This window comes from Melanerpes formicivorus, unplaced genomic scaffold (assembly GCF_026170545.1).
Source record: "Melanerpes formicivorus ecotype bairdi unplaced genomic scaffold, bMelFor1.0.p_v2 SCAF_3, whole genome shotgun sequence".
In the NCBI taxonomy this organism is placed as follows: domain Eukaryota; kingdom Metazoa; phylum Chordata; class Aves; order Piciformes; family Picidae; genus Melanerpes; species Melanerpes formicivorus.
In genome coordinates, this window is record NW_027142355.1 from 34,780,189 (window position 1) to 34,804,212 (window position 24,024).

At 43.1% G+C, this 24,024-nt stretch overlaps 1 protein-coding gene across 2 annotated transcripts in view; it reads left to right on the forward strand.

Moving 5' to 3' along the window:
• The window catches only part of ANO6 (anoctamin 6), an 87,720-nt gene that overhangs the window by 10,908 nt on the left and 52,788 nt on the right, over positions 1-24,024 (forward strand). For both annotated transcript variants that reach the window (XM_068170326.1, XM_068170327.1), the window contains exon 2: positions 17,340-17,416. In XM_068170326.1, coding sequence (XP_068026427.1) covers positions 17,340-17,416 — 77 coding nt within the window. The remainder of the gene's footprint in view (positions 1-17,339; positions 17,417-24,024) is intronic.

The following is a 24,024-nucleotide window of genomic DNA, read 5'->3' on the forward strand; positions in this document are numbered from 1 at the left end:
AAATGCTATTCATAGTAGAGAATGCAGAACTAGTCCCTAATGGAGGAGATATCTTTATTAGATCTTTCATCATCTCTGTATATCCTGATTTATTCTAGGAAAAAAATAATTAGATTCATTTAATTATTCTGCTCTCCATAAAATACAAGGAGGGATTTGCATAAAAGCAGAGTTTAATCTGTAAAATGGCAGCTGTGCTAAAGACAAACAGCCCAACAAAAATTCTTACAATATTTGGTAAGGCTTAAACATGCAATGCATTATTGAAAGGAAAAAAAAAATAGCTGAAGAAATCAATATGGCCTGAAGAATAAATGAGTCACTGCTGTGGTATTGTTTCTGTAACTTGTTCCTTAATAGTAAAAGTATCATAGTATCAGTCAGGGTTGGAAGGGACCACAAGGATCATCCAGTTCCAAGCCCCCTGCCATGGGCAGGGACACCCCACACTACATCAGGCTGGCCGCAGCCTCATCCAGCCTGAGCTTAAACACCTCCAGGGATGGGGCCTCGACCACCTCCCTGGACAACCCATTCCAGGGTTTCACCACTCTCATGGTGAAGAACCTCCTCCTCACATCTAGCCTGAATCTCCTCACCTCCAGCTTCATTCCATTCCCCCTAGTCCTATCACTACCTGAGATCCTGAGAAGTCCCTCTCCAGCCTTCCTGTAGTCCCCCTTCAGATACTGGAAGGCCACAATTAGGTCACCTTGGAGCCTTCTCTTCTCCAGACTGAACAGCCCCAACTCCCTCAGTCTGTCCTCATAGGAGAGGTGCTCCAGCCCTCTGATCATCCTCGTGGCCCTTCTCTGGACACCTTCCAGCACCTCCACATCCCTCTTGTAATAGGGGCTCCAGAACTGGACACAGTACTCCAGGTGGGGTCTCACCAGAGCTGAGTAGATGGGGAGAATCACCTCCCTCAACCTGCTGGCCACGCTTCTCCTGACGCAGGAGGATTGAAAGATCTTCAAGGGCAATGCAGTCTGACCAAACAGAGCTCCAGGTACTTCTGTAAGTTTATTGGTGTTTGCAGGAAGAGCAAAGGTCTCCTTCAGACCTCCTATGCTCAGAAGAAGGTGAGTTTAGGCAGGAGTTGGTTATTAAGCCACAACTGTTAGAAGAAAAATCTGAAGAGTCCTTCATTTAGTGAATCTACGAAGTCCAAGGCAACCAGCCCCAGAACAAGAGGACACAGTCTCAAGCTGCACCAGGGGAGGTTTAGGTTGGATGTTAGGAAGAAGTTCTACACAAAGAGAGTGACTGCCCATTGGAATGCGCTGCCCGGGGAGGTGGTGGAATTGCCATCACTGGAGGTGTTCAGGAGGAGACTTGACAGGGTGCTTGGTTGCATGGTTTAGTTGATTAGGTGGCGTTGGATGATAGGTTGGACGTGATGATCTTGAAGGTCTCTTCCAACCTGATTCATTCTGTTCTATTCTATTCCCTGATTAGAAAATGAAAGCATACAGTTTACTTCTAAACTCCTCTTCCAGCACTGCTTACAGACATAAGTCTTTGTACCTCTACACACAAAGTAGCTCCAAAATGCCTGTAGGTTTTGACTTTAAACTTAATATTTTCATAGTCAAAGTAATTAAAAGTATCTTTATGGGACCCTCCTGTAAACACACTGTACAACAGCTGAGTGTGGGAAATACTTTAAAGCAAACATGCTGAGAAACTCATTACAGAAATTCAAATATATCTCCTCTGAGACATGTAAATGTAATAGCAATGGGTATCACTTTTTAAACATATCTTAAACTCAAGATACCTAATTAGCTATCTCATTGATCCATAGGCATTGAAGTCTAACCAAACAGTGATCTGCAATTACAATTTGGTTAATCATTTCAGTTCCTAACAAAAAGGCTCCACAGCTGCCTACAGGCTTGGTGTTGGTGAGGAACACCATGGGATCAGCTTGGCTGCTAAAAGAGCTGTGTTTATAGCCTGGGACAACTGCCCTATATGGGCAGCCCTCCTGTAAAATACACTGAAGGCAGAGTTCACTCATTCCCCATGTAACTGGGCAGCAATTTTGACAATTGGGATTGATCTTGGCAAGCCTGTCTTATGGTGAAAGTGGCTTGTCTTCTTTATGTTTACTGCCTAAGGACAGTTGATTTTGGTTGCTGTGGGATAAGAAGGAACCCCCAAACCCTCACATTACTTTAAGCAGTGAAGAAAACTCTCTCAGATTTAAGGCACTCAGGGACTTCCAGAAGTCCAGGTCCATTTGTGGAATGATGTGCTTCAGTGCTGGAGCAGGTGAAAGAACAGTTTATCACACTCTTGACCCGAGGGTTAATTCTACAGTTCCCACAGAAGCATTAGGTCACACTCCTGCAGCAAATCAGGCTTTAGAGATATGGATGTTTATTAGGTCAGGTTCCAGGCATGGATGTCACCTAGGCAGGAAAGGTAGAGTGCTTACACAAAAAGGATAAACAGCTTGCACTTCTTCATGGGTTTATCTTTTGCACCTCTTAAAATATCAGGATTACTGTGATTTAACAGCTGGTTTAAGTCAGATCTCAACAACAACTCCTATTAAATTTCTTGGGGAAAGAAAACACAAAAAAGCAATGGCATTTCATGATTGCTGGTCCCCAAGTAGTGCTTCATTTCATAATACAAGGGAAATAAAAGTGCCAGCACTTTTCTAAATGTGAAATTGTCCATATCTGTGGACACTTGTCTACTATGTCCCCTTGATGTGGGACAGTAAGAAGTCAGAGAAGGGAAATCTTACCTAAAGGTTTCGGTATCAAATGTATATTCCTGCTTTTTAGAATGTACCTTGCTATTTAAATCGATGATGTTTTCATTGCTCATCCTAGGCACAAAAACATGGCTGGAGTTTAGCTGCCAAATATTCCTCAAATATATGACATTTTTGGTTTTCATTAAATATGAGGTCATACTTCTTGCAGAGAGCTCAGAAATGAGGCTACCAGAGGTGCTCCATCCAGTGTTGTCCCTTTTCAGTCCTTTTCTCAGTGTGTATTACAGGGTGGCTGACACAACTAACAATTTCATCTCCTTGCTGTCACTTTTTGGTGTTTGCTACTCCTGAAGCCCTCTTCATAGAATCATAGAATGGTCTGGGTCAGAAGTGACCTCCAAAGGTCATCTAGTCCAACCATTCTGCAGTCAGCAGGGGCATCCTCAACTAGATCAGGCTGCCCAGAGCCCTGTCAAGCCTCACTTTGAATATCTCCAGGAATGGGGCCCCAGCCACCTGCCTGGGTAACCTGTTCCAGTGTTCCACCACTCTCATAGTAAAGAACCTGCTCGTAAATATCCAATCTAAATCTACTTTTCCAGTTTGAGTCATTGCCCCTTGTCCTATCACCACAGGCCTTTTAAAACAGTCTCTCTCCATCCTTCTTGGAGGCCCCCTTCAGGTACTGGAAGGCTGCTATTAGGTCTCCCCAGAACCTCCTCTTCTCCAGGCTGAGCAACCCCAGCTCCCTCACCCTGTCTTCTCCTTCTTCTCTGTTGCGACTCCATCGTGTGAAGTGTAATCAGCATATAATGTTTTTGCTGTCCTAGCAGAAAATATACTGAGATAGATTCATCTACTGCAACATCTCCATCAACCAGTTACTCTAAGAACTAAAAAACCCCTAATAGCCAGTTAGAAGGGCTGAGTGCTAAATCCCTCTAAAATGGAATTTGCACTTAAACATAGAGTTCTACATATAATGTCACTGTGAATTTTGCTTTATAGGTACAGTTAGGCCTGGAAAAGAACTAGTATTGCTAAAGTGTATATTGGTTTGTGCCCTGGTTTAAGACAGCCTGCTCTCACGAGCAAGCTCCCCCCAAAAAAATCATGAGGGAAAGTAACACTTTCACTGAGATAAAGAGTTTCATGGAATGTACAGTTACCTTAGCCTATTTCACAGAAAAGCACAGCAAAAGCAGAAGCAGCAGCAGCAGAAGCCAGCCCACAGCCACACAACCCACCCCCTGTGCCCCCACAGCCAGCCCAATGGAAAAGACCAACACCCCAAAATTGGAAATCAGAAGCAGCAGCCAGAAATGGGAAGCCTCTCCTGTTACAACCTGAACTACAAGCCCCGTGCTTTGCTCCAGCCATCCATTTAAAAGCTGGCAGTGTGTCAGCATGGTGTCAAATACTCACCAGAAGATTCATCTGGGTTCTTCTGTCTCTGGGTTCTTCTGTCTCTATATGTTTGCTCACGGCATTTGTTTCACAGCTTGTGTAATTTCTCCATAAGTTATAAATGAGTATGTGCATATGTCAAGTTCTTGATTTGTGAAGTCCATACTTAGGATAAAGTGTAAAGGAAAGAAATACTGATGTATTTTCTGGATCCTATTTGTTGTCCATTTTAAGAGGTCTCACCTTAATATTGTTTTATCAGTCTGCAATTCACTAAAATCTTTGGAACTCAGAAGTTTATTCACCCTCAACCAGCAGTTGGAGTTGACCCAAGAGACAAGAGGTGAAGTCCTTTGGCTTGTGTTACAGGGATCAAACTGGATGATCTCATCAGTACCTTCTTGCCTTACAGTCTATGAGCTGGATTCATGTGTTTCAAAAGGTCATTTTTGTTCATCTCAACACAAGAAATAGAATCTGCAATAATGCCGCTGTGGTCTCCTCTTGGAAAACACCCCCAAAATTCAGCATCACCAGTGTCAACAGATTGTGATTAGCCTCCCAACAGACCATCACACTTGCTTTTTCAGTATTCAGTATTCCTAAGGTTGGAAGGGACCTCAACGATCATCGAGTCCAACCTGTCACCACAGACCTCATGACTAGAGTAGGGAGGACACTACTGCCCACTGCAGGCTTTGAACTCACGATCTACTGTTATAATGAGACATGTAAACAATCTTACCCACAGTTAAATGAAGAAAACAACTCTGTAGAGGCTGCTTGGGTTTTTTCATCAGAAAATGGATTTTTTTTTTTGGTATCCTTTCACTTCCACAGTTTTGAAGAAATGGATTAGAATCTCAGTGGAAATGAGTTTGTGAGGAGGACTGTGGCTGAGTACATTGGCACAGTATCACAGTGTCACAGTATAACTTAGGTTGGAAAGGACCTCAAGGATCATCGAGTCCAACCTATCAACACAGACCCCATGACTAGACCATGACACCAAGTGCCACGTCCAATCTCCTCTTGAACGCCTCCAGGGATGGGGATTCCACCACCTCCCTGGGCAACCCATTCCAATGACGAATGACTCGCTTGGTGAAGAGCTTCCTCCTCACCTCGAGTCTAAAGCTCCCCTGGCACAGCTTGAGACTGTGTCCCCTTGTTCTGACACTAGTTGTACTCTCATGAAGATCTGTGTTGCTGTATGAAATGAGCAAGTCCTGTGTTACTGCCACCTGGTGTGTTCATAACATTTTGAAACAGTTCAGCAAGACTCCATAGACACTAAAGTAAAATGTCTTTCCATGCTTTCCAGAGCAAAGCTTTTACCTCCTCTTCTGTGGATATTTTTTCCACAACTTCAAATTCTCTTTGGCTTTTTCCTCATTATTCTTGCTGCTCGGTTTTGTTGTAGCTGAATGGTATCTAAGATTCAAAGCCAGAAATGTCTCACCAGTGCATAGTCCTGACTTCTTTCTGCTTTGTGCTGAAATAAGCTGTCTAAATACCTGTTTTCCACAATTTATGCTAGCTGCCAATCAAAGTGAGACTTATATATTTAAAATTCACCTGCATTCTTTCCTGAGGGGTTCTTAGACTGAATTTACTTACTGTGGGGTAGCTAATCTTCTGGGAAGGTGCAATAATTGTTAATGTAGAAATAGCACTTTCACAGTATCACAGTATAACTAAGGTTGGAAAGGACCTCGAGGATCATCGAGTCCAACCCGTCACCACAGACCTCATGACTAGACCATGGCACCAAATGCCATGTCCAATCCGCTCTTGAACACCTTGAGGGATGGTGACTCCACCACCGCCCTGGGCAGCACATTCCAATGGCGAATGACTCTCTCCGTGAAGAACTTTCTTCTCACCTCAAGCCTAAACTTCCCCTGGTGCAGCTTGAGACTGTGTCCCCTTGTTCTGGTGCTGGTTGCCTGGGAGAAGAGACCAACCCCTTCCCGGCTACAACCACCCTTGAGGTAGTTGTAGAGAGCAATGAGGTCATCCCTGAGCCTCCTCTTCTCCAGGCTGAACAATCCCAGCTCCCTCAGCCTCTCCTCATAGGGCTTGTGCTCAAGGCCTCTCACCAGCCTTGTTGCCCTTCTCTGGACACCACTCACTTTATGCCACCACTTACTTTGGTGGATCTAAAGCTGCTTCCACTATTCCTGCTCTGAAAGACCAGTTCACAATGGTGGTGGGTGACCAGAATGAAATTTGAAGTATGCATTACCCAGGGAATGATCTTTCTCTATCTGTTGCTTGCAAGTACAAATCTTAAGATGATATAATATCCAGGTACTCAATGCCTTATTAACATTGTCATACATCAAGCACTCAAAGAACACAAACCTCTGGCTATCCTCTAGGCAGAACTGTTGATACTTTTCCTTAGGTTTCTGTAGCATATGTTTGAGTGTGTAGTAGTTTTTCTGAGAAGATTCTAACATGCCACTTCATGGAGCGGAGGTTAATAAAAACTTACAGCTCCTCACTTCTCCTAGTTCCAAGCACTGTAAGAAGCACTTGCAGACTCAAAAGCTGTAGAGATAAATGTATTAATTAAAAGGCCACAAGGTGATTGTTTTTATTGCCTTCATATTTTCCAAATGTGTTTGTGTACAAGTCTCTTGAATTGGTATTTTCACATGCATCTTTTTATTTCCTTTAGTTGTGGAGAGTTTTCGATGCCTGGCAGAGAGAGTGTATTGTTATTTTTCATCACTGCCCACATTACTATTGCTAGTAATGCATCCTTCTTGCTCATGTCTCTTTTCCCAGAAAGTAATTCAGAAATCTCTGTGTCTTCAAAGCCACAGCTGTTTGTCATGAAAATGCCAGACCTTGACCAGCTGCAGTTGCTGGGTAGCGTGAATTGAATTGTCAGCAGAAACCAGAACTTTGTATTCACGGCGATTGTAATAAGCTAAAACACACTGTGGGTTGGGTTTGTTTTCCCATCAATGGTACTGAATTTACACTAATTACATTATCCTGAACTGACTTTTAAAACTTAATTAAGGGATGTGCAAGTTGCTAGGGTGTCCATAGTTGCGATGATTACTTTTCTTACACTTCATTTTGAAATTACTCAGCAGCAGCAGCAGCAGCACGGAGTTCTCCTGCACGTGGACCACTAATCAAATTGTCTGATTAGGTGAAATTCTAGACTTTCAGCAGAGTGTCCTCGTGCTGAATTGCAGGAATAATTGCTCCATCACTTCTGCTCAAGGGAATCTCTCAGATGCTTCAGATATAATTTCATTTCTAAACTGACTGTATAATTAAATAATGCAGGAAAGCCAGTAGTAATATTTCTCCGTATTTAAATGTAAATATTACCAGTTACCAACAGGAGCCATAAGATCCCTAATTGGCGGTGGCTAATTACATATTATGCTTGAAAATCATTAAGATTGCAAAGTCAAGCACTTAGAAGTTGGGCATCAGTGTTAACATTGCTCAGGCAACTTCGGTTTTCCTGCCTTTTTTTTTTTGCATGCATGTTACAGATTTTAATTACACAGTCACTGTTCTTTTCCCCCTCTTAAGTCCATTGCTGTATTCAGTAAACTGGTAGTAATTGCAGATTTCTTTTTATCTTCCTCATTAAGAACAGGGCTCCAAACCTTGATAGGACTAGGGGGAATGGAACAAAAATAGAATAGATTCAGATTGGATGTTAGGAAGAAATTCTTCACCATGAGAGTGGTGAGATACTGGAACAGCTTGCCCAGGGGGGTGGTAGAAGCCCCATTCCTGGAGGTTTTTAAGACCAGGCTGGATGTGGCTCTGAGCAACCTCATCTAGTGCGGCTGGTGGCAGGGGGGCTGGCACTAGGTGATCCTTTCAACCCTAACAATTCTGTGATTCTATGATTCAAGCCCATGTTGCAACCTGAGATTAGTGTCTGAAAAGATTATCAGTCTGAAGCCTTCTGACTTAAACAGCTTATTCCCTTATTTTATACCCTGACAAAGGAAACCTGTTTGACACGTATGCATTCAGTGTACAACCTAAAAGCATCCCAAATTTTGTTCACAATTACAGCATAAACGCGTGTTAATACATTCTAAAACCAAAAATTGTTTCTATATCTCTATTTTGCCTTTTGACAGATATGAGCCAAAATCATTCTTTCTGACAGCCTCTTCAGCTGAAGGTGTGTAAATTGTTTGGCTCCAGAAAAAGTCTCATTAGCAACTGTACTTCTGCAGTGATTTACAGTCAGCTGGTGTCTCGTGCAGAGTGGATGCAGACAGGTTGGTTCTGGCATGCCTTGCATTGCAGCAGTTAAAACGAGGAGCCAGCATTTGCATTTCAGCAGATTACTCTGGATTCACAGAATTGTAACTAAAACATCATTACCCCAGTGTTTGTTTTCAAAACTGAAGCTGAGGCTGGTCCAGGTCTCATTGAAATGGTCTAGGATTTTTGCCACAGGGTTTGGGCAAATGTCCGACTTTGAGCTCTGAGCACATAAGAGCTGTTTGACAATTTGGTTATTAACTCCCTTAAACCTTCCAGCTCGGTGCCTGTTGTTAATATTTAGGCCCTGCTATCAGCAGAATAATTCCCACAAAGTCTAATTTCTTGTTCTATGACTAACTGCTAATTACTTCATTGTTTTCAGTGACCTCCCCTGGCTCTGAGCTGGCTGTCTCAGGACAAGGGGCATTTGACTAGCAACGCTCTGTGTTATGTTTCCAGCTGAATGTTTTCCTGTTTAGGGTTAGTCAAGAAAGAGTATTTATTTTTTCAAGGTCATATCACACGTTCCCAATCCTTTGTTTGCACAGCTGTAAGAGCAGGTAATTTATTCGGAAGAATAATCTTTCAAACAAGATACAGTCATCTTCCAAGACAACCTTGTCGATTTCTCTCTGATCCAACAGCATTTATAGCTCCATATTGGATATGCTTCAGTGTCTGAAATTAAGATCAATGTTTGTGTTTTTATCTGGCATAGATTAAGTTTTGGGTTGATGACACCTGCAGGTCTGCTCAGAGTGAGAGCACGAAGAACATAATTTATTGACAACTTGGAAAGCTATACAAGACTTTCACGCAGAAGGCAGCTGTATAAATCTTTTATTAACTATAAATAATAGCTTAAAAAATATTGTTTGGTATAAAAATAATTCAATTTCACTTCCTTGTGTTTATGGAAGTCTATGGAACTTCCTGTGTTCTAGCTTGTACTTGCAGCCCTTTGTCCCATCACTGGGCACCACTGAACAGAGACTGTCCCCACCCTCTTGACACTCGCTCTTTAGGTATTTATAAGCACTGATCAGATCCGCTCTCAGTCTTCTCTTCTCTAGGCTAAATACCTCTGTGTGTCTCAGCCTTTTTCCATAGGAGAGACACTACTATCCCCTAATCATCTTTGTAGCCTTCTGTTGGACTCTCTTCAGTGGTTCCATGTCTGTCTTGAACTGCAGAACCCCGAACCAGACACAATATTCCAGGTGTGGCCTCACTAGGGCAGAGTAGCAGGGGAGGATAACCTCCCTTAACCTGCTGGCACACTTAGAATGCACCCCAGGACACCACTGGCCTTCTTGGACACAAAAGCACATTGCTGGCTCATGGGTTAACTTGCTGTCCACCAGGACCTCAAATACATAACTTTTCAGGGTTTAGTAGAATGTATTCTTCAAAAGAGGTCTACAGGTATGAAATACAACTAAACACAACACAGGTTTTTGTCTAGTCTAAATAGCATATACTCAAAGTTTTCTTCATAGCCCCAGAGCTTGTAGTCATGTTTATAACAATATCTTCACTTTCTGGGTGAGCATTAGGGTCTATAAGGGCACAATCTTTGCTCAGTAGGGAAATTCCTTTGTATTGCCAGTTGTCTGCCTATTTTGATCTTCTTGGACATTTAAAACAACATGGCATAAATTTGTCTCCCCCTTCTCTCTCCACAAGCCGGGACAGGATCATAGACTTCAGTACCATAATTCTATTCTTTTTGACCAAGAGGCAGTGGGCTGGACATTATTAAGGAACTTGTCATCTACATAAAGTCCCTTTCAGTGCAGTGGCTGTACTGCAGTCCCCAGCTGGTACTCAGGAGTGACTCTGGATCTTTAGATTGATTCATCCGGTAATGATGCTCTCCTCTCTTAATTACTTTCAGTTTAGATACAGCAATTGCCATTTTTCACATGGTAGCCCGTTTTGGATATGTCAATGCTCATTTTATTGAGGATGTGAATCTTACTGAAACATCAGATTTATTCCAGACAGCAGTAGTTTGTTCTTTTTAATTAAATAAGGTGAAAATAATTTGTCTTGATTAGAGGATGGGCTTCAGAATAGTTTTCACTTACTCTAGGACTCAGTTCATATCTGGCTTTTTATCACATGGCTCCTTCTGGCTTCTGAGATGTTACCTGTGAGGTGCAGCTTTTTGCTTGGTTGTCTCTTGGGTGCCATGTGTGATGGTATCACAAAACCACAAAATCACATGGCTGCAGGCAGCCTGCCGAGATGGAGAGATGCTACCACAATGTAAGTGTGTTTTCTGAGGAGGTGTGTGGTGAAGGATCAGCTCTACACAGACAGCAGTATCTGGGCAAAGCCATCATTGCATTTTCTTGTTTATCCCTGCAGACAGGAACAATCTGACTGCATCCTGTTCTCTGATGATTTGCCTCACAGTGTCAAACCTGATATAATCTCCTCATTTGAGTTTTCCATAGAACAGGCAGAATTTACTAATGACTATTTTTTTCTGTTCCAATGCAGTGGCAGAGCTGTCTAACAAATGTTTTGGGGAATGTGTCGATTCAGATGAGAATTGTATGTAAATATTTCCTGGTATTTTTTCAGCCAGTGAAGTTTTTTGTTATTAATTTTCTTCACAATCTAGTTGAGGCTTAGAAGAGCTTAGTGTGTCTAATTATGTATTTGTGTTTTTACATTTCTATGTGAATCACAGAAGCACAATATTGTCAGGGTTGGAAGGGGGACCTCAAGGATCATCTAGTTCCAACCACCCTGCCAGGGGCAGGGACACCTCACACTAGATCAGGTTACCCAGGGCCCCATCCAGCCTGGCCTTATATAATTCCAGGAGTGGGGCTTCTTCCACTTCCCTGGGCAGCCTGTTCCAGTGTCTCACCACCCTTAGAGTGAAGAACTTCTTCCTAACATCCAATCTGAATCTACCCATTTATATATTTTTTTCCATTCCCCCTAGTCCTATCATTACCTTACACCCTAAAAAGTCCCTCCCCAGCTTTCTTGTAAGCCCACAATAAGGTCTCTTTGGAGCCTTCTCCTCTCCAGATTGAATGGCCACAACTCTCTGTCTGTCTCCATAGACAGATGCAGTGAATGTTTGTTGTTTAAGGCACAGTTACATGAGGGCAGTGCTGTGAACTAAGTTAGAGCATGGGTTTGAGGCATGGCATCTATTCACTGTTCTTTGTTACATGTCTGCTACCCTTTCCTCATATGCTTTCCATCTTCATTTGCTGTGGGACAGCATTGTGTATGGAGCCAGGTAGGGCAGATCAACTGATGTGCCCCAGCACTGTGGTCTAGCTTTGCAACAACTTGTTTTCTGTAACCATACTGTAAACTTCCCTGCTTATGGAGGAGGTTCTTTGTCCATCAGACAAATTCCACTAAGGGGCTGAGCAGATGTTCTTGAGCATGTCCACTTTGTACATTGGAGTGTTATTCCCCATATGAGTACAAGATTTGAGACCTATACTTTATAGAACTTCTGTGAAGGTCAGTACACCTACAAAATACTCTGAGGGAAGTGAGAGGTGGTATGATACTTGTATCAAAGCAGCAATGCCTGGGGGTTCCAGAAATTGCTTCCTGGCTTTACATTCATGATTGCTCATGAGGTACCATGTTCAGTGGCAGGGATGAGATCTTGTCCTTTGCAGTGTCTCACAGGTTTGTTAAGGAAAATGAAGTACCAGGTACTATGAGTTTGGTATAAAAAACCTTTTTTTGACTTCTCAGAAGAATTTTGTGTCTCTTAACATGGCATATGTAGGTGATTTGAAAGCTTAAAGACTGATGATTACTTTTTGATTATTCTTATTATTTCCATTAGAGGAAATCAGTGATAGCCCAGATTTTTTTCTGACACAGATAGTTTTGTAACTTAAAGTATGTTTAACAGTGTCCTTGCTGATAGAGCCAGTCCCATGAGAAGCGAGAGTGGCAGGTCCCTTCTCGCATGAGTCCTTTCATTGGACCTATGGCCCAGGGACTGCAGTAAGCAGTACACTAAGCAGGGTTAAAATGCTAAATATTGATAAAATTATAAAGTGTGCATGACAGTCACCATATCATGGGGAAGGTATGAGATGCTGAGGCAGAAGTAAATTATACGCAACTTCCCTCAGAGGATATTCCTGGCCAGCCCCAGATCTAACAGGAGCTGGTAGAACTGGATTTATCCTTCCTGCTGTGAATGCCACTTTCCCCCCTTCTCTTCAGTTTTGGCTGAAGGGATTTCTAGACAGCACTGGTGGGGGTGTGTTGTAGTCACACACTGTGAGGACTTAGCAAAAAGGCCTTTTTAACTTATGATTCTTGTTACTGCATTTCAATGGCTGACAGCAGACTTCGTGTCTGTGGCCACATCTCCTTGTTTCATGTAATAATACACAGAATTTCAAAGCAGATGTTTATATTTGAAGGCAAGATGTTTATATTTCTCCTTCACTCTGATCATTATGTGAGCAGAAGCATTCCCTCTTCTGTGGGTTTTCAGAAGCACTCTGTATCTGGATATCTTAGCAGCCAGACAGAAAATAAAGTATGCCTTAAGGAATGTGAGGTGATTCCCATTACACTGACACCAAGTAAATGCATTTGCCCTTCTCACGCTAGTCTGTGCTGAACCCATTAAAATATAATAATGTGCATATGCAGCAATGTTGCAGGAGCTGCTGAGATATGCTCATGTTTTCTGAGTCCTCATATTATCATTTCACCATGTGATGTCTGTGTGCTGCACAATTCCACATTTTCTTGCTCTTTTTTTAAATGCTGGGAAATGTTTCTAAAGATAAGAATGGAATGGAATGGAATGGAATGGAATGGAATGGAATGGAATGGAATGGAATGGAATGGAATGGAATGGAATGGAATGGAATAGAATAGAATAGAATAGAATAGAATAGAATAGAATAGAATAGAATAGAATAGAATAGAATAGAATTAACCAGGTTGGATGATACCTTTGAGATCACCGAGTCCAACCTATCATCCAACACTACCTAATCAACTAAACCATGGCCCCAAGCACCACATCCAGTCTCTTCCTAAACACCTCCAGTGATGGTGACTCCACCACCTCCCTGGGCAGCCCATTCCAGATGTTAACATTTGTGAGAGCCCAGTGGACTTTGAACATTCAACTGGGCCAAGCTTTGAGTTGCAACTCGAATGTTTCTGAAGTGATGTTGGTGGAAAAATCCAGGGGCTTGCTTTTGCCTGCTTCCTGGAGGATACACTATCACCACAGTACAGATCTGGAAACTCACAGCTCAACATCTGGAAAAAAGTACGTATCAAACTCTGTGAAAGACTAAACCAGAGAATGCATCTACTTAGAGGCTGTGAGAAAATTCTGTTGATTTGTAAGGAGCAGACTGGTTGTGCTCTTAAGTGTTTTGATATATCTTCAGCTGGTATAAATGAGCATCATCAATGAAAAAGAAAAATAAGCTTCTTAATACTTCTTGAGAATTTGGCCACCTATCAATGAAGATTTCAAGCCAACAAAAAACCCCAAAGCAGGCATATCAGCTATGTTTGCACTGGCGTTGTAGCAAATGAGTGTTTAGCTATCTTAAAAGTACTATAGACTAGATTATTTCTTAGTTTGGGGATTTTCTTGTAGTATTATAGTATTTTTGATAAGTTAAGTCTCTCCTTTCCAGACAACACTGCTGTTTAGGTTCCACTGATATCTGTGACCCTCTCCTCAGTGCAGGACAGACTTAGCTAAATCACTTCCCTGTTTTGAGGATCTATAAATAACACGTAGGGTCCATCTGCTTGCCATGCATAGGCAGAAAGCAGCCTTTTCCCTTTGGCTGCTTGATGTTATCTTCAGCCTCAGGATGTTATCTTCAGCCTCAGGATGTTATCTTCAGCCTCAGGATGTTATCTGACTTCTTCTTAAGACTCAAAAATATTTATTAAGAAACTAAATCCAATCTCTTGCAGAGCTTGTAGAACTTCTGTCAGTTAATTTCAGCAGTTTTATTAAGATGATTTTGCACGTTAGGCAGTGCTTGATCCAGTGGACATTTTTCCCAGTGTGATTGACTTGAGCATCTCCCCTATGAAGAGAGACTGAGAGCCCTGGGGCTGTTTAGTCTGGAGAAGAGAAGGCTGAGTGGGGATCTGATCAATGTCTATCAATATCTGATGGGTGGGTGTCAAGTGGAGGGGGCCAAGCTCTTTTTGGTGGTGCACAGTAATAAGACAAGGAACAATGGACACAAACTTGAACATAGAAGATTTCACCTCAACATGAGGAGAAACTTCTTTACAGCGAGGGTGACTGAGCCCTGGAACAGGCTGCCCAGAGAGGTTGTGGAGTCTCCTCTGGAGAGCTTCCAAACCCACCTGGATACATTCCTGTGTGGACTACCCTGGGTGATCCTGCTCTGGCAAGGGGCGGGTGGACACAACAATCTCTTGAGGTCCCTTCTAGCCTCTAATACACTGTGGTACTGGTATCATGGAGTAAGATACTTCACAAGATCTTTGGGTGGGGGTGGGGTTTATGCTATATTTCAGGAAACCAATTCAGTTTGCAGGTTGTCATTTTTTTAACAGGTGCTGTAGAAATGGGTGAGGAATTGCTGGGACATCAATATATATTGAACTTGCAGATGTGTCATTAGGTTATGTGAAAATCATTCCCATTGTAGAGTGAATGTTACAGAACCATTGCCTGTATCACACCCATTTCAGATTAATTCCCTGGTACTGGTTTTTTCTTACTGCCTGACCAGTACAGTCAACATGAACTAAGGTTCATGTGGTACTCTTATTCATTGAAAGATGAACATAACTAATGCTAGAATGTGGATAGAGTTTCTGAAACACTAAATAAGACACACTAGCAAAGGGATGCTTTATATCACTCCTGATGTTACTGATGTCCTGATGTACTCTTATTCATTGAAAGATGAACATAACTAATGCTAGAATGTGGATAGAGTTTCTGAAACACTAAATAAGACACACTAGCAAAGGGATGCTTTATATCACTCCTGATGTTATGGAACACTACTGATGTTATGGAAGTCAAAGCCAGGGACGGGGAGGAAGAACTGCCCCTTGTAAGTGCAGATCAGGTTCGTGATCATCTGAAGAACCTGAAAGTGTTCAAGTCCATGGGACCCGACGGGTTACACCCACGGGTACTGAGAGAACTGGCAGATGAGGTTGCTAAACCCCTCTCTATTATATTTCAAAAGTCCTGGCAGTCTGGTGAAGTCCCCACAGACTGGAAAAGGGGAAACATTGCCCCCATCTTCAAAAAGGGCAAGAAGGAGGAACCAGGGAACTACAGGCCAGTCAGTCTCACCTCTGTGCCTGGAAAGATCATGGAACAGATCCTCCTGGAGTCACTACTCGCTCAAAAGAATAGTGAAGAGGTGATTGGGAACAGTCAGCATGGCTTTGCCAAGGGCAAATCCTGCCTGACCAACCTGGTGGCCTTCTATGAGCAGGTGACAAAATTAATAGATGAGGGGAGAGCAACTGATGTCGTTTACCTGGACCTGAGCAAAGCCTTCGACACTGTCCCACACCACATCCTGGTCTCCAAACTGGTGACACATGGGTTTGATTGGTGGACCACTAGATGGATAAGGAACTGGCTTGATGGCCGCACCCAAAGAGTGGCTGTCAATGGCTCCATGTCCCAGTGGAGGCCAGTGACAAGCAGAGTCCCTCAGGGATCAGTCCTGGGACCTGTCTTATTCAACATCTTTGTGGGGGACATGGACAGTGGCATTGAGTGCACCCTCAGCAAGTTTGCTGATGACACCAAGCTGTGTGGTGCAGCAGACACGCTGGAGGGAAGGGAGGCCATCCAGAGGGACCTTGACAGGCTGGAGAGGTGGGCACAGGCCAACCTCATGAAGTTCAATAAGAGCAAGTGCAGGGTCCTGCATCTGGGTCGAGGCAATCCCAGGCACAAATACAGGCTGGGCAGTGACTGGCTGGAGGGTAGCCCTGAGGAGAGAGACTTGGGGGTGCTGGTGGACAAAAAGCTCAACATGAGCTCTCAGTGTGCACTTGCAGCCCGCAAAGCCAATCAGATCCTGGGCTGCATCAGGAGAAGTGTGGCTAGCAGGTCGAGGGAGGTGATCCTCCCCCTCTACTCAGCTCTGGTGAGACCCCACCTGGAGTACTGTGTCCAGTTCTGGAGCCCCTATTACAAGAGGGATGTGGAGGTGCTGGAACGTGTCCAGAGAAGGGCCACGAGGATGATCAGAGGGCTGCAGCACCTCTCCTATGAGGACAGACTGAAGGAGTTGGGGCTGTTCAGTCTGCAGAAGAGAAGGCTCCGAGGAGACCTAATTGTGGCCTTCCAGTATCTGAAGGGGGCCTACAGGAAGGCTGGGGAAGGACTTCTCAGGATATCAGGTAGTGATAGGACTAGGGGGAATGGAATGAAGCTGGAGGTGGGGAGATTCAGGCTGGATGTGAGGAGGAGGTTCTTCACCATGAGAGTGGTGAGGCACTGGAATGGGTTGTCCAGGGAGGTGGTCGAGGCCCCGTCCCTGGAGGTGTTTAAGCCCAGGCTGGATGAGGCTCTGTCCAGGCTGATCTAGTGTGGGGTGTCCCTGCCCATGGCAGGGGGGTTGGAACTAGATGATCCTTGTGGTCCCTTCCAACCCTGAATGAAACTATGAAACTATCACTGTAGCTTGGTCAGGATGGTCTCCTAGCATCAACTTGTCATCCAGGGGAAATTTAGGTTTTGCTCTCTTGCAATCTGCTGATTATAACCGAAGTGTGAGACATAAACATTCTGTTTCTGAAAGACTAAGTAAGTGCAATAAAGTCATTTATCCCCAAGCCATTAATACCATCCTTTTTACAACCCACTTAATGCACAAAATGCTAAAAATGTTTTAATTTTGTTTGTTTGTTTGTTTGTTTTTAGTCTTGGAACTGAACCAGGTGGTTATACCCACTTATGGAACTGTGCCAGATCAGCAAAACCTTCATACTCCAGAGTGGGTAGGTGTTTCTTTACTTTAACTATGATTACCTGTCATTTTTGTTTCTGATGTACATATGCAACAGTGGGTAGCTGTTGCAGAAGATTAGCATTCCTTTGCATTTGCAGCACATGCTGTTCATCCCTGTGACTGTATCTGAGTTGCTCTGTCTTTGTTTCCCTGAAGGTACCTGGAGTCATTGACTCATGTGAAAGTGCAAGTTGACATAGGCACTGGATTTGATTAAAAGTAACCAATATTTATTGGCTATAAACTGATGCACACACATACACCTCCTCTCTCTATGTAGTTTTGTACAGGCATGTGTAGGATTTCTCTCTGTGTATACAAGGATGAATCGTTATGAACACACCCTGCATATAAACACACCTCCCTCATAAATTCATATACACCCAGCTATTAGCTGGTGAGATGTGGGTTGAGGGTTTGTTTGCACAGAAAGCTTGGAGACACCAAGAAATTCCTTACAGAGGCTGAAATGGCAAGAAGAAAAAAGACCTGTAGGTGTCCATTCCCTTTGGTCAAAGTTCAAGTTCACCTGTTTGCCAACTTTTTTCTGCAGCTTAGAGACTTCTGGTGCTAGCTCAAGATTGCTTCCCTCAGATCACATTTCTCTCTAAGGGCTGTCCAGTTTAGCCTAACAAGCTCTGCTGTGGCATGTGACTTGCCAATCTGATGTCCAGCTGGCATGCTGATAAGCTGAATTTCTTTGTTCCTCTAGAATGTTCCTCTAGAATGATCAGAGGGCTGCAGCACCTCTCCTATGAGGACAGACTGAAGGAGCTGGGGCTGTTCAGTCTGCAGAAGAGAAGGAGGCTCCGAGGTGACCTAATTGTGGCCTTCCAGTGTCTGAAGGGGGCCTACAGGAAAGCTGGGGAAGGACTACTCAGGATGTCAGGTAGTGATAGGACTAGGGGGAATGGAATGAAGCTGGAGGTGGGGAGATTCAGGCTAGATGTGAGGAGGAGGTTCTTCCCCATGAGAGTGGTGAAACCCTGGAATGGGTTGTCCAGGGAGGTGGTCGAGGCCCCGTCCCTGGAGGTGTTTAAGAGCAGGCTGGATGAGGCTCTGGCCAGCCTGATCTAGTGTGGGGTGTCCCTGCCCATGGCAGGGGGGTTGGAACTAGATGATCCTTGTGGTCCCTTCCAACCCTGAATGATACTATGATATTATGATAGAATAGCACAAGTGTGGTCTGCAGTTGCACAAGGAGGTAGCTATGAGTCTGGATTTAAAAGAGGTGTATATACTTGTCTTAAATCTAGTAAAGCACCTCCATACAAATAATAAGTGAAAAAAAGCCTATTCTGTGTTTCATTAATGACACAAGCTGTGAGTGTGGACAGGTTGTCTTTTCCAATCAAGCTGCCTCTGCAAGTGGATCAGTGTTACAGAACAAGGCACAAAGAAACCGTGTCAAACATTGCTTGTCAGACTATTTAATTCTGAACATCTAAGAGCTTCAGGATGGTTTTCACATAGATAAATCATTCAAGGCATTATTGCAATACATGATGTATTGCATCAAGTAATGAGATCTGGAGCTGGTTTCCAGTCAGCCCTGTCCAAGGCTGATGTTCATTTGAACCTGCAGGTGCATTTCTACTCCAGAAACCACAGCCTCCTCCTACTGCTTCCAGGTATTCCTTTAGCTTGCACAGAGGAGTTCTGTTCTGACTGTGCAGGTCCTGGTCCTGCTGATTCCTTTGCCTATAAGGGAATATAGTTGCTTTCTTTATATAACTAGGAGAACCTACAATACAATGAAAAATTAATCAAGAGGTTAAAACATGCAAATCAAGCATTCAAATTCAGGAGACTGAATTAAGCCTGCCCATGTAGATAGATAGATAGATAGATAGATAGATAGATAGATAGATAGATAGATAGATAGATAGATAGATAGATAGATAGATAGATAAAATGACTGAGATAGATAGATAGATAGATAGATAGATAGATAGATAGATAGATAGATAGATAAAATGACTGAAGGTGTTTAGATAATTTATATTTTGACCTGTCCACCAAGGCTGTTTTTATTCCTGTCAAACTGAAATGAGAAACAGAATCATAAATGAGAGATATGAAGGTTTACCCTGGTGGTAGTGTATTTCAAAACCAGTGTAAGCAAAGACTGATTCAGTCTTTATTGCACCAAGGTGGCAGCTTATGTGGCAAAGTACTTCTTGTAGTTCTGGGTCAGGCAGTGGTTGTTCTTGCCTCTGATAGAGGAAACACACATCCAAACTACCAGGAAATCAATTTCCTCTTGGGAGCTGGATACCCTCACCTCCCCTGCCCTGGCTTTTGATGGCAAGGTGTTCATTTAAAGATGCTTTGGTCTCTGTAAAAGCATATTTTGGATCATGAGGTGGAACCAAGAGTTTCCATTTCCCATCTGAGTTCTCTGACTAGGATTTTATTAAAATGCTTCTTAGACTCTTCTTGTGATTCAATGTAATTTGTTTTAAAGTATTTATATGCAGTGAAATAGCAACTAAACAGCTGGAATATCACATAGCTTGTGGTTAGAAGAGTCTCCTCTGAGACTGCTTCTCTGAGCAATCTTGGTAGAATTTATTTTTATTTCTACTGAATATCAACTGTCAAAATAAAGTTTTATTTTTGGTAGCTGATTTTCACCAGAAGTTGTCATTCCTGCTCAGTTTTAGAAGCATCTTTTCTGCACTGCTCCTTCTGCGTCAGGTCCTCCTAGTCAGCCTCTGGGCACTTTCAGTGGGTTAGTGGGGCCAGAAAGATAACATTTAGATCTACAAAGCCTGTTTGTGAAATGGATGAATGCTAATTTTAGCTGGAACTACAACTCTAGATTGAATAGAACTGAAGTCTTGCCTGTTGTCTAAACTTAGGTCAAGTATGGATGACGGAGATCGGAGTCAATAGAGCTGACCAATATGATCGAGTATTGTTCCTTTATTGTTCCAGTATTGCAGGCCTATGGAGCAAGTATAGCACAGTAAAGTAAAGCAATGAAGAAGAAGGGAAAGGAAAGGCAGAAGTGCGTAGCAAGGGAACTTCTACAACTTATATAAACTCAGAGTGCCTTGTTGGCATGGCTTCATTGGTTCCCTCTGAGTGACCACACATCACACTGTTATAGATTATTAGTCCAACTACTAACGACACGCAAGGTTGTTGATGCAGGTGCATGTCCTGTTGTCCCAAGATAACTTTCTGTGTTTATAGCTACCAGTGTCCTGTTTTAGTTGCATGCTGCAGGCACAGCACTGTTTTGCCACACTGCTAGCTGGCTCTGCACTCATGCTGAGCATGGTCTACCACCATGTCAGGCTCTAGGCCTGCACTGCCAGATTGCTCACGCTGCTTGTCGCTGGCATTGCCACAGTCAAGCTTTGCAGATGGAAATATTCTGGAAATCTTATTTGGTTTTGCAAGTCATCCTGGAGTAGCCCAAACTGAGTAACTTATTGTCTAATACTTAACATGAGCTGCAATGTGCACTTGCAGCCCAGAAGGACAAATGTATCCTGGGCTGCATCCAAAGTGTGACCTGTAGGACAGAGGAGGTGATTCTATCCCTCTCTCTGCTCTTGTGAGACCTCACCTGTAGTATTATGTCCATTTCTGGTGCCCCCAGCCTAAGAAGGACATTGAACTGATTGAGCTTGTCCAGAGGAGGACCACAGACATGATCAGAGGGCTGGAACACCTCCCCTGTGGGCAAAAGCTGCAAGAACTGGGGCTTTTCAGCCTGGAGAAAACAAGGCTCCAGGGAGACTTTATATTGCTCTTCCAGTACCTGAAAGGGGCCTACAAGAAAGCCAGGAATGGACTTTTTACAAGGGCTTGTAGTGATAGGATGAAGGCATATGGACTGAAGCTTGAGCGGGCTAGATTTAGACTAGCTATTAGAAAGGAATTCTTTACAGTAAGGGTAGTGAGACACTGGAACAGGTTGCCCAGGGAGGTTATGGGTGCTGCCTCCCTGGAGGTATTCAAGGCCAGGTTTGATAAAGCCTTGAGTCTCTGCCCAAGGCAGGGGGTTGGAACTAGATGATCTTTAAAGTCCTTTCCAACCCAAACCATTCTATGCTTCTATGATTCTAGGAAGCATGGTCCTGTTCTTCTCATGATGCTGTCTCCAATTAGAGGACCACATGCTAAGTTTTTTGCAAGTGCCCTGACTCATTTCGCACATGAGTAGGACATTAATCTTCTAAAATCCCACATTCTGTGAGGATATTGTTTGCAGTACTTCAGCAAGGTGTAAATGTGGCAGGTAATTACAGGGAAGGAGTGAAACTCTTACAACAAGAGAAACTGAGTTTGGTCCTAGATAATTGTATTTTATCCCTTTTCCTGCTACATGGTTTTCAGGCAAGACTTCCAATGTCACATCCAGCGTTAATTTAGAATCATAGAATCATAGAATCAATAAGGTTGGAAAAGACCTCAGAGAACATCAAGTCCAACCTCTCACCCAACACCTCATGACTAACTAAACCATGGCTTCAAGTACCATGTCCAATCCTTTTTTGAACACCTCCAGGGATGGTGACTACACCACCTCCTTGGGCAGCACATTCCAATGGCCAATTCATCTATTTGGGAAGAACTTTCTCCTCATCTCAAGCCTAAACCTCCCCTGGCACAGCTTGAGACTGTGTCCTCTTGTTCTGGTGCTGGTTGCCTGGGATAAGAGACCAACCCCCACCTGGCTACAACCTCCTTTCAGGTAGTTGTAGACAGCAATAAGGTCTCCCCTGAGCCTCCTCTTCTCCAGGCATGTCCAGTCTTGCATATCCAAGGGGAACATCTGTCCCATGTTTGCATAAGTTCTACGTAGTCATATTCAGACCTGAAAGTGAGTGTATTACTCATTGAAGAGAGAGAGAATTGCTGAACTCTCTGAAAAGATTTCACTGTCCTCGTGTCTCAATCTGGAACTTCAAATTTAGGAGACAGTCAACAGATTTAGACATTGATCTCTAGATGCCATAGATGACCACTGTTAAAATGAGGGTTATCCTGTTACTTTCTCTCCTGGAGGATCTTGTAAAATAATTTCCTCAACATTCATAGAACACTGACAGGCCTAATCAGAACAAAATCACTATTTTAAGCATTTAAGCTATTGAGATAAGGCACTGAATAGAAATAATGAGTATTCCATAACAACTTCAAGAAGGGTAGAACTATGGCTTGTGGTTTTGCAATTAAATCATTTATTATAAACAGTATGTACAAGGAAGACAGAACTGCATAGACAACATCAATTCAAGCCTTATCCAGCTTTCAGATGTTTCATTTTGCAGTTTTATCTGCTTTATAGGTATACAGTTTGAATTTGGGTGTGACAGTAAGATCATTTGAGAGTTAACATCTGCAGAGGGGAAAACTACTTCTAATTTTTTGTTACTACTGCTTCCCAAATAGAATTTGTTCAGTGAGAAGGCTTCAGGGAAGTCTGAAAAAGTGAATTTCTCAGCTCCTGCATCCCAATAAAGGTGGGAGGTGCTGTGTTTTCAGCAGAGCCTGGTTTTCAGCAGACTACTGTCCTCACCTTCCCTTAAAAGTACGGCCGTTCCATCTCTCTCTCTAATCAGGAGTGACTGGAATTCCTTCTGCAGCCAGCAGTGACCTGACGCTTAGGCAGGAAGTCAAGTGGGTGTCTGGTCCAAACTTAGCTCAGGGGACAAGACATCCCAATTCCTGGCCAGTTACCAACCACTTTCTGCTCACAAAAACCTATGACTGTACTGACGCCTTGTATTTTCCTAGTTTTAGCCTCAGCTTATTTCAGTTTGCTGTACAGCAAGAATTTCTTTGCATGTTGAGTAAATGAAAAACAACAAAACCAAACCAAACCATCCTCCTTCTGATTAAGTGCTTGCTAATAATCTCACTGTTGCTAAAACCAGAGCTAAAACAGTTCCCTGTTGTTATTAGCAAATGTGAGTCACAAGGAAGTGTGTTAAAGGTACAACAGTTTTGTGGCCCTGTGGAGATGGACAAACATTAGTACAGGATATGCAAATAAATGTATGTCTTCCAGAAGGCTAGATGTGAGGAGGAAGTTCTTCACCATGAGAGTGGTGAAACCCTGGAATGGGTTGTCCAGGGGGGTGGTCGAGGCCCTGTCCCTGGAGGTGTTTAAGAGCAGGCTGGATGAGGCTCTGGCCAGCCTGATGTAGTGCGGGGTGTCCCTGCCCATGGCAGGGGGGTTGGAACTAGATGATCCTTGTGGTCCCTTCCAACCCTGAATGATACTATGATACTATGATACTATGATATCTTATTCTTCCAGAAGTAAACACTTGTGTTGGTCTTAACATCAGAAAGCTCTCACTTGGAAGCTCTTGGTCAGCCAGAACATAAAGTAATAAAGATCTTGTTTTATAGCTGTGATAGTAAGAAGAACTTTATATTTCTGTAACATTTTCTTCAGATGACCTCAAAGCACTTTACAAACAATTATGTTTCATGATATCCTGCTAATATAATTAGTCTCCTTTTTATTTACTGGAAGTTTCCTCAGGCCTTTAGAGAGAAATAACCATGCTGCTGAACAAGCACTTTGAAATTTTCACCTATGTAAACCCCACAGCTGAAGTGCAACCC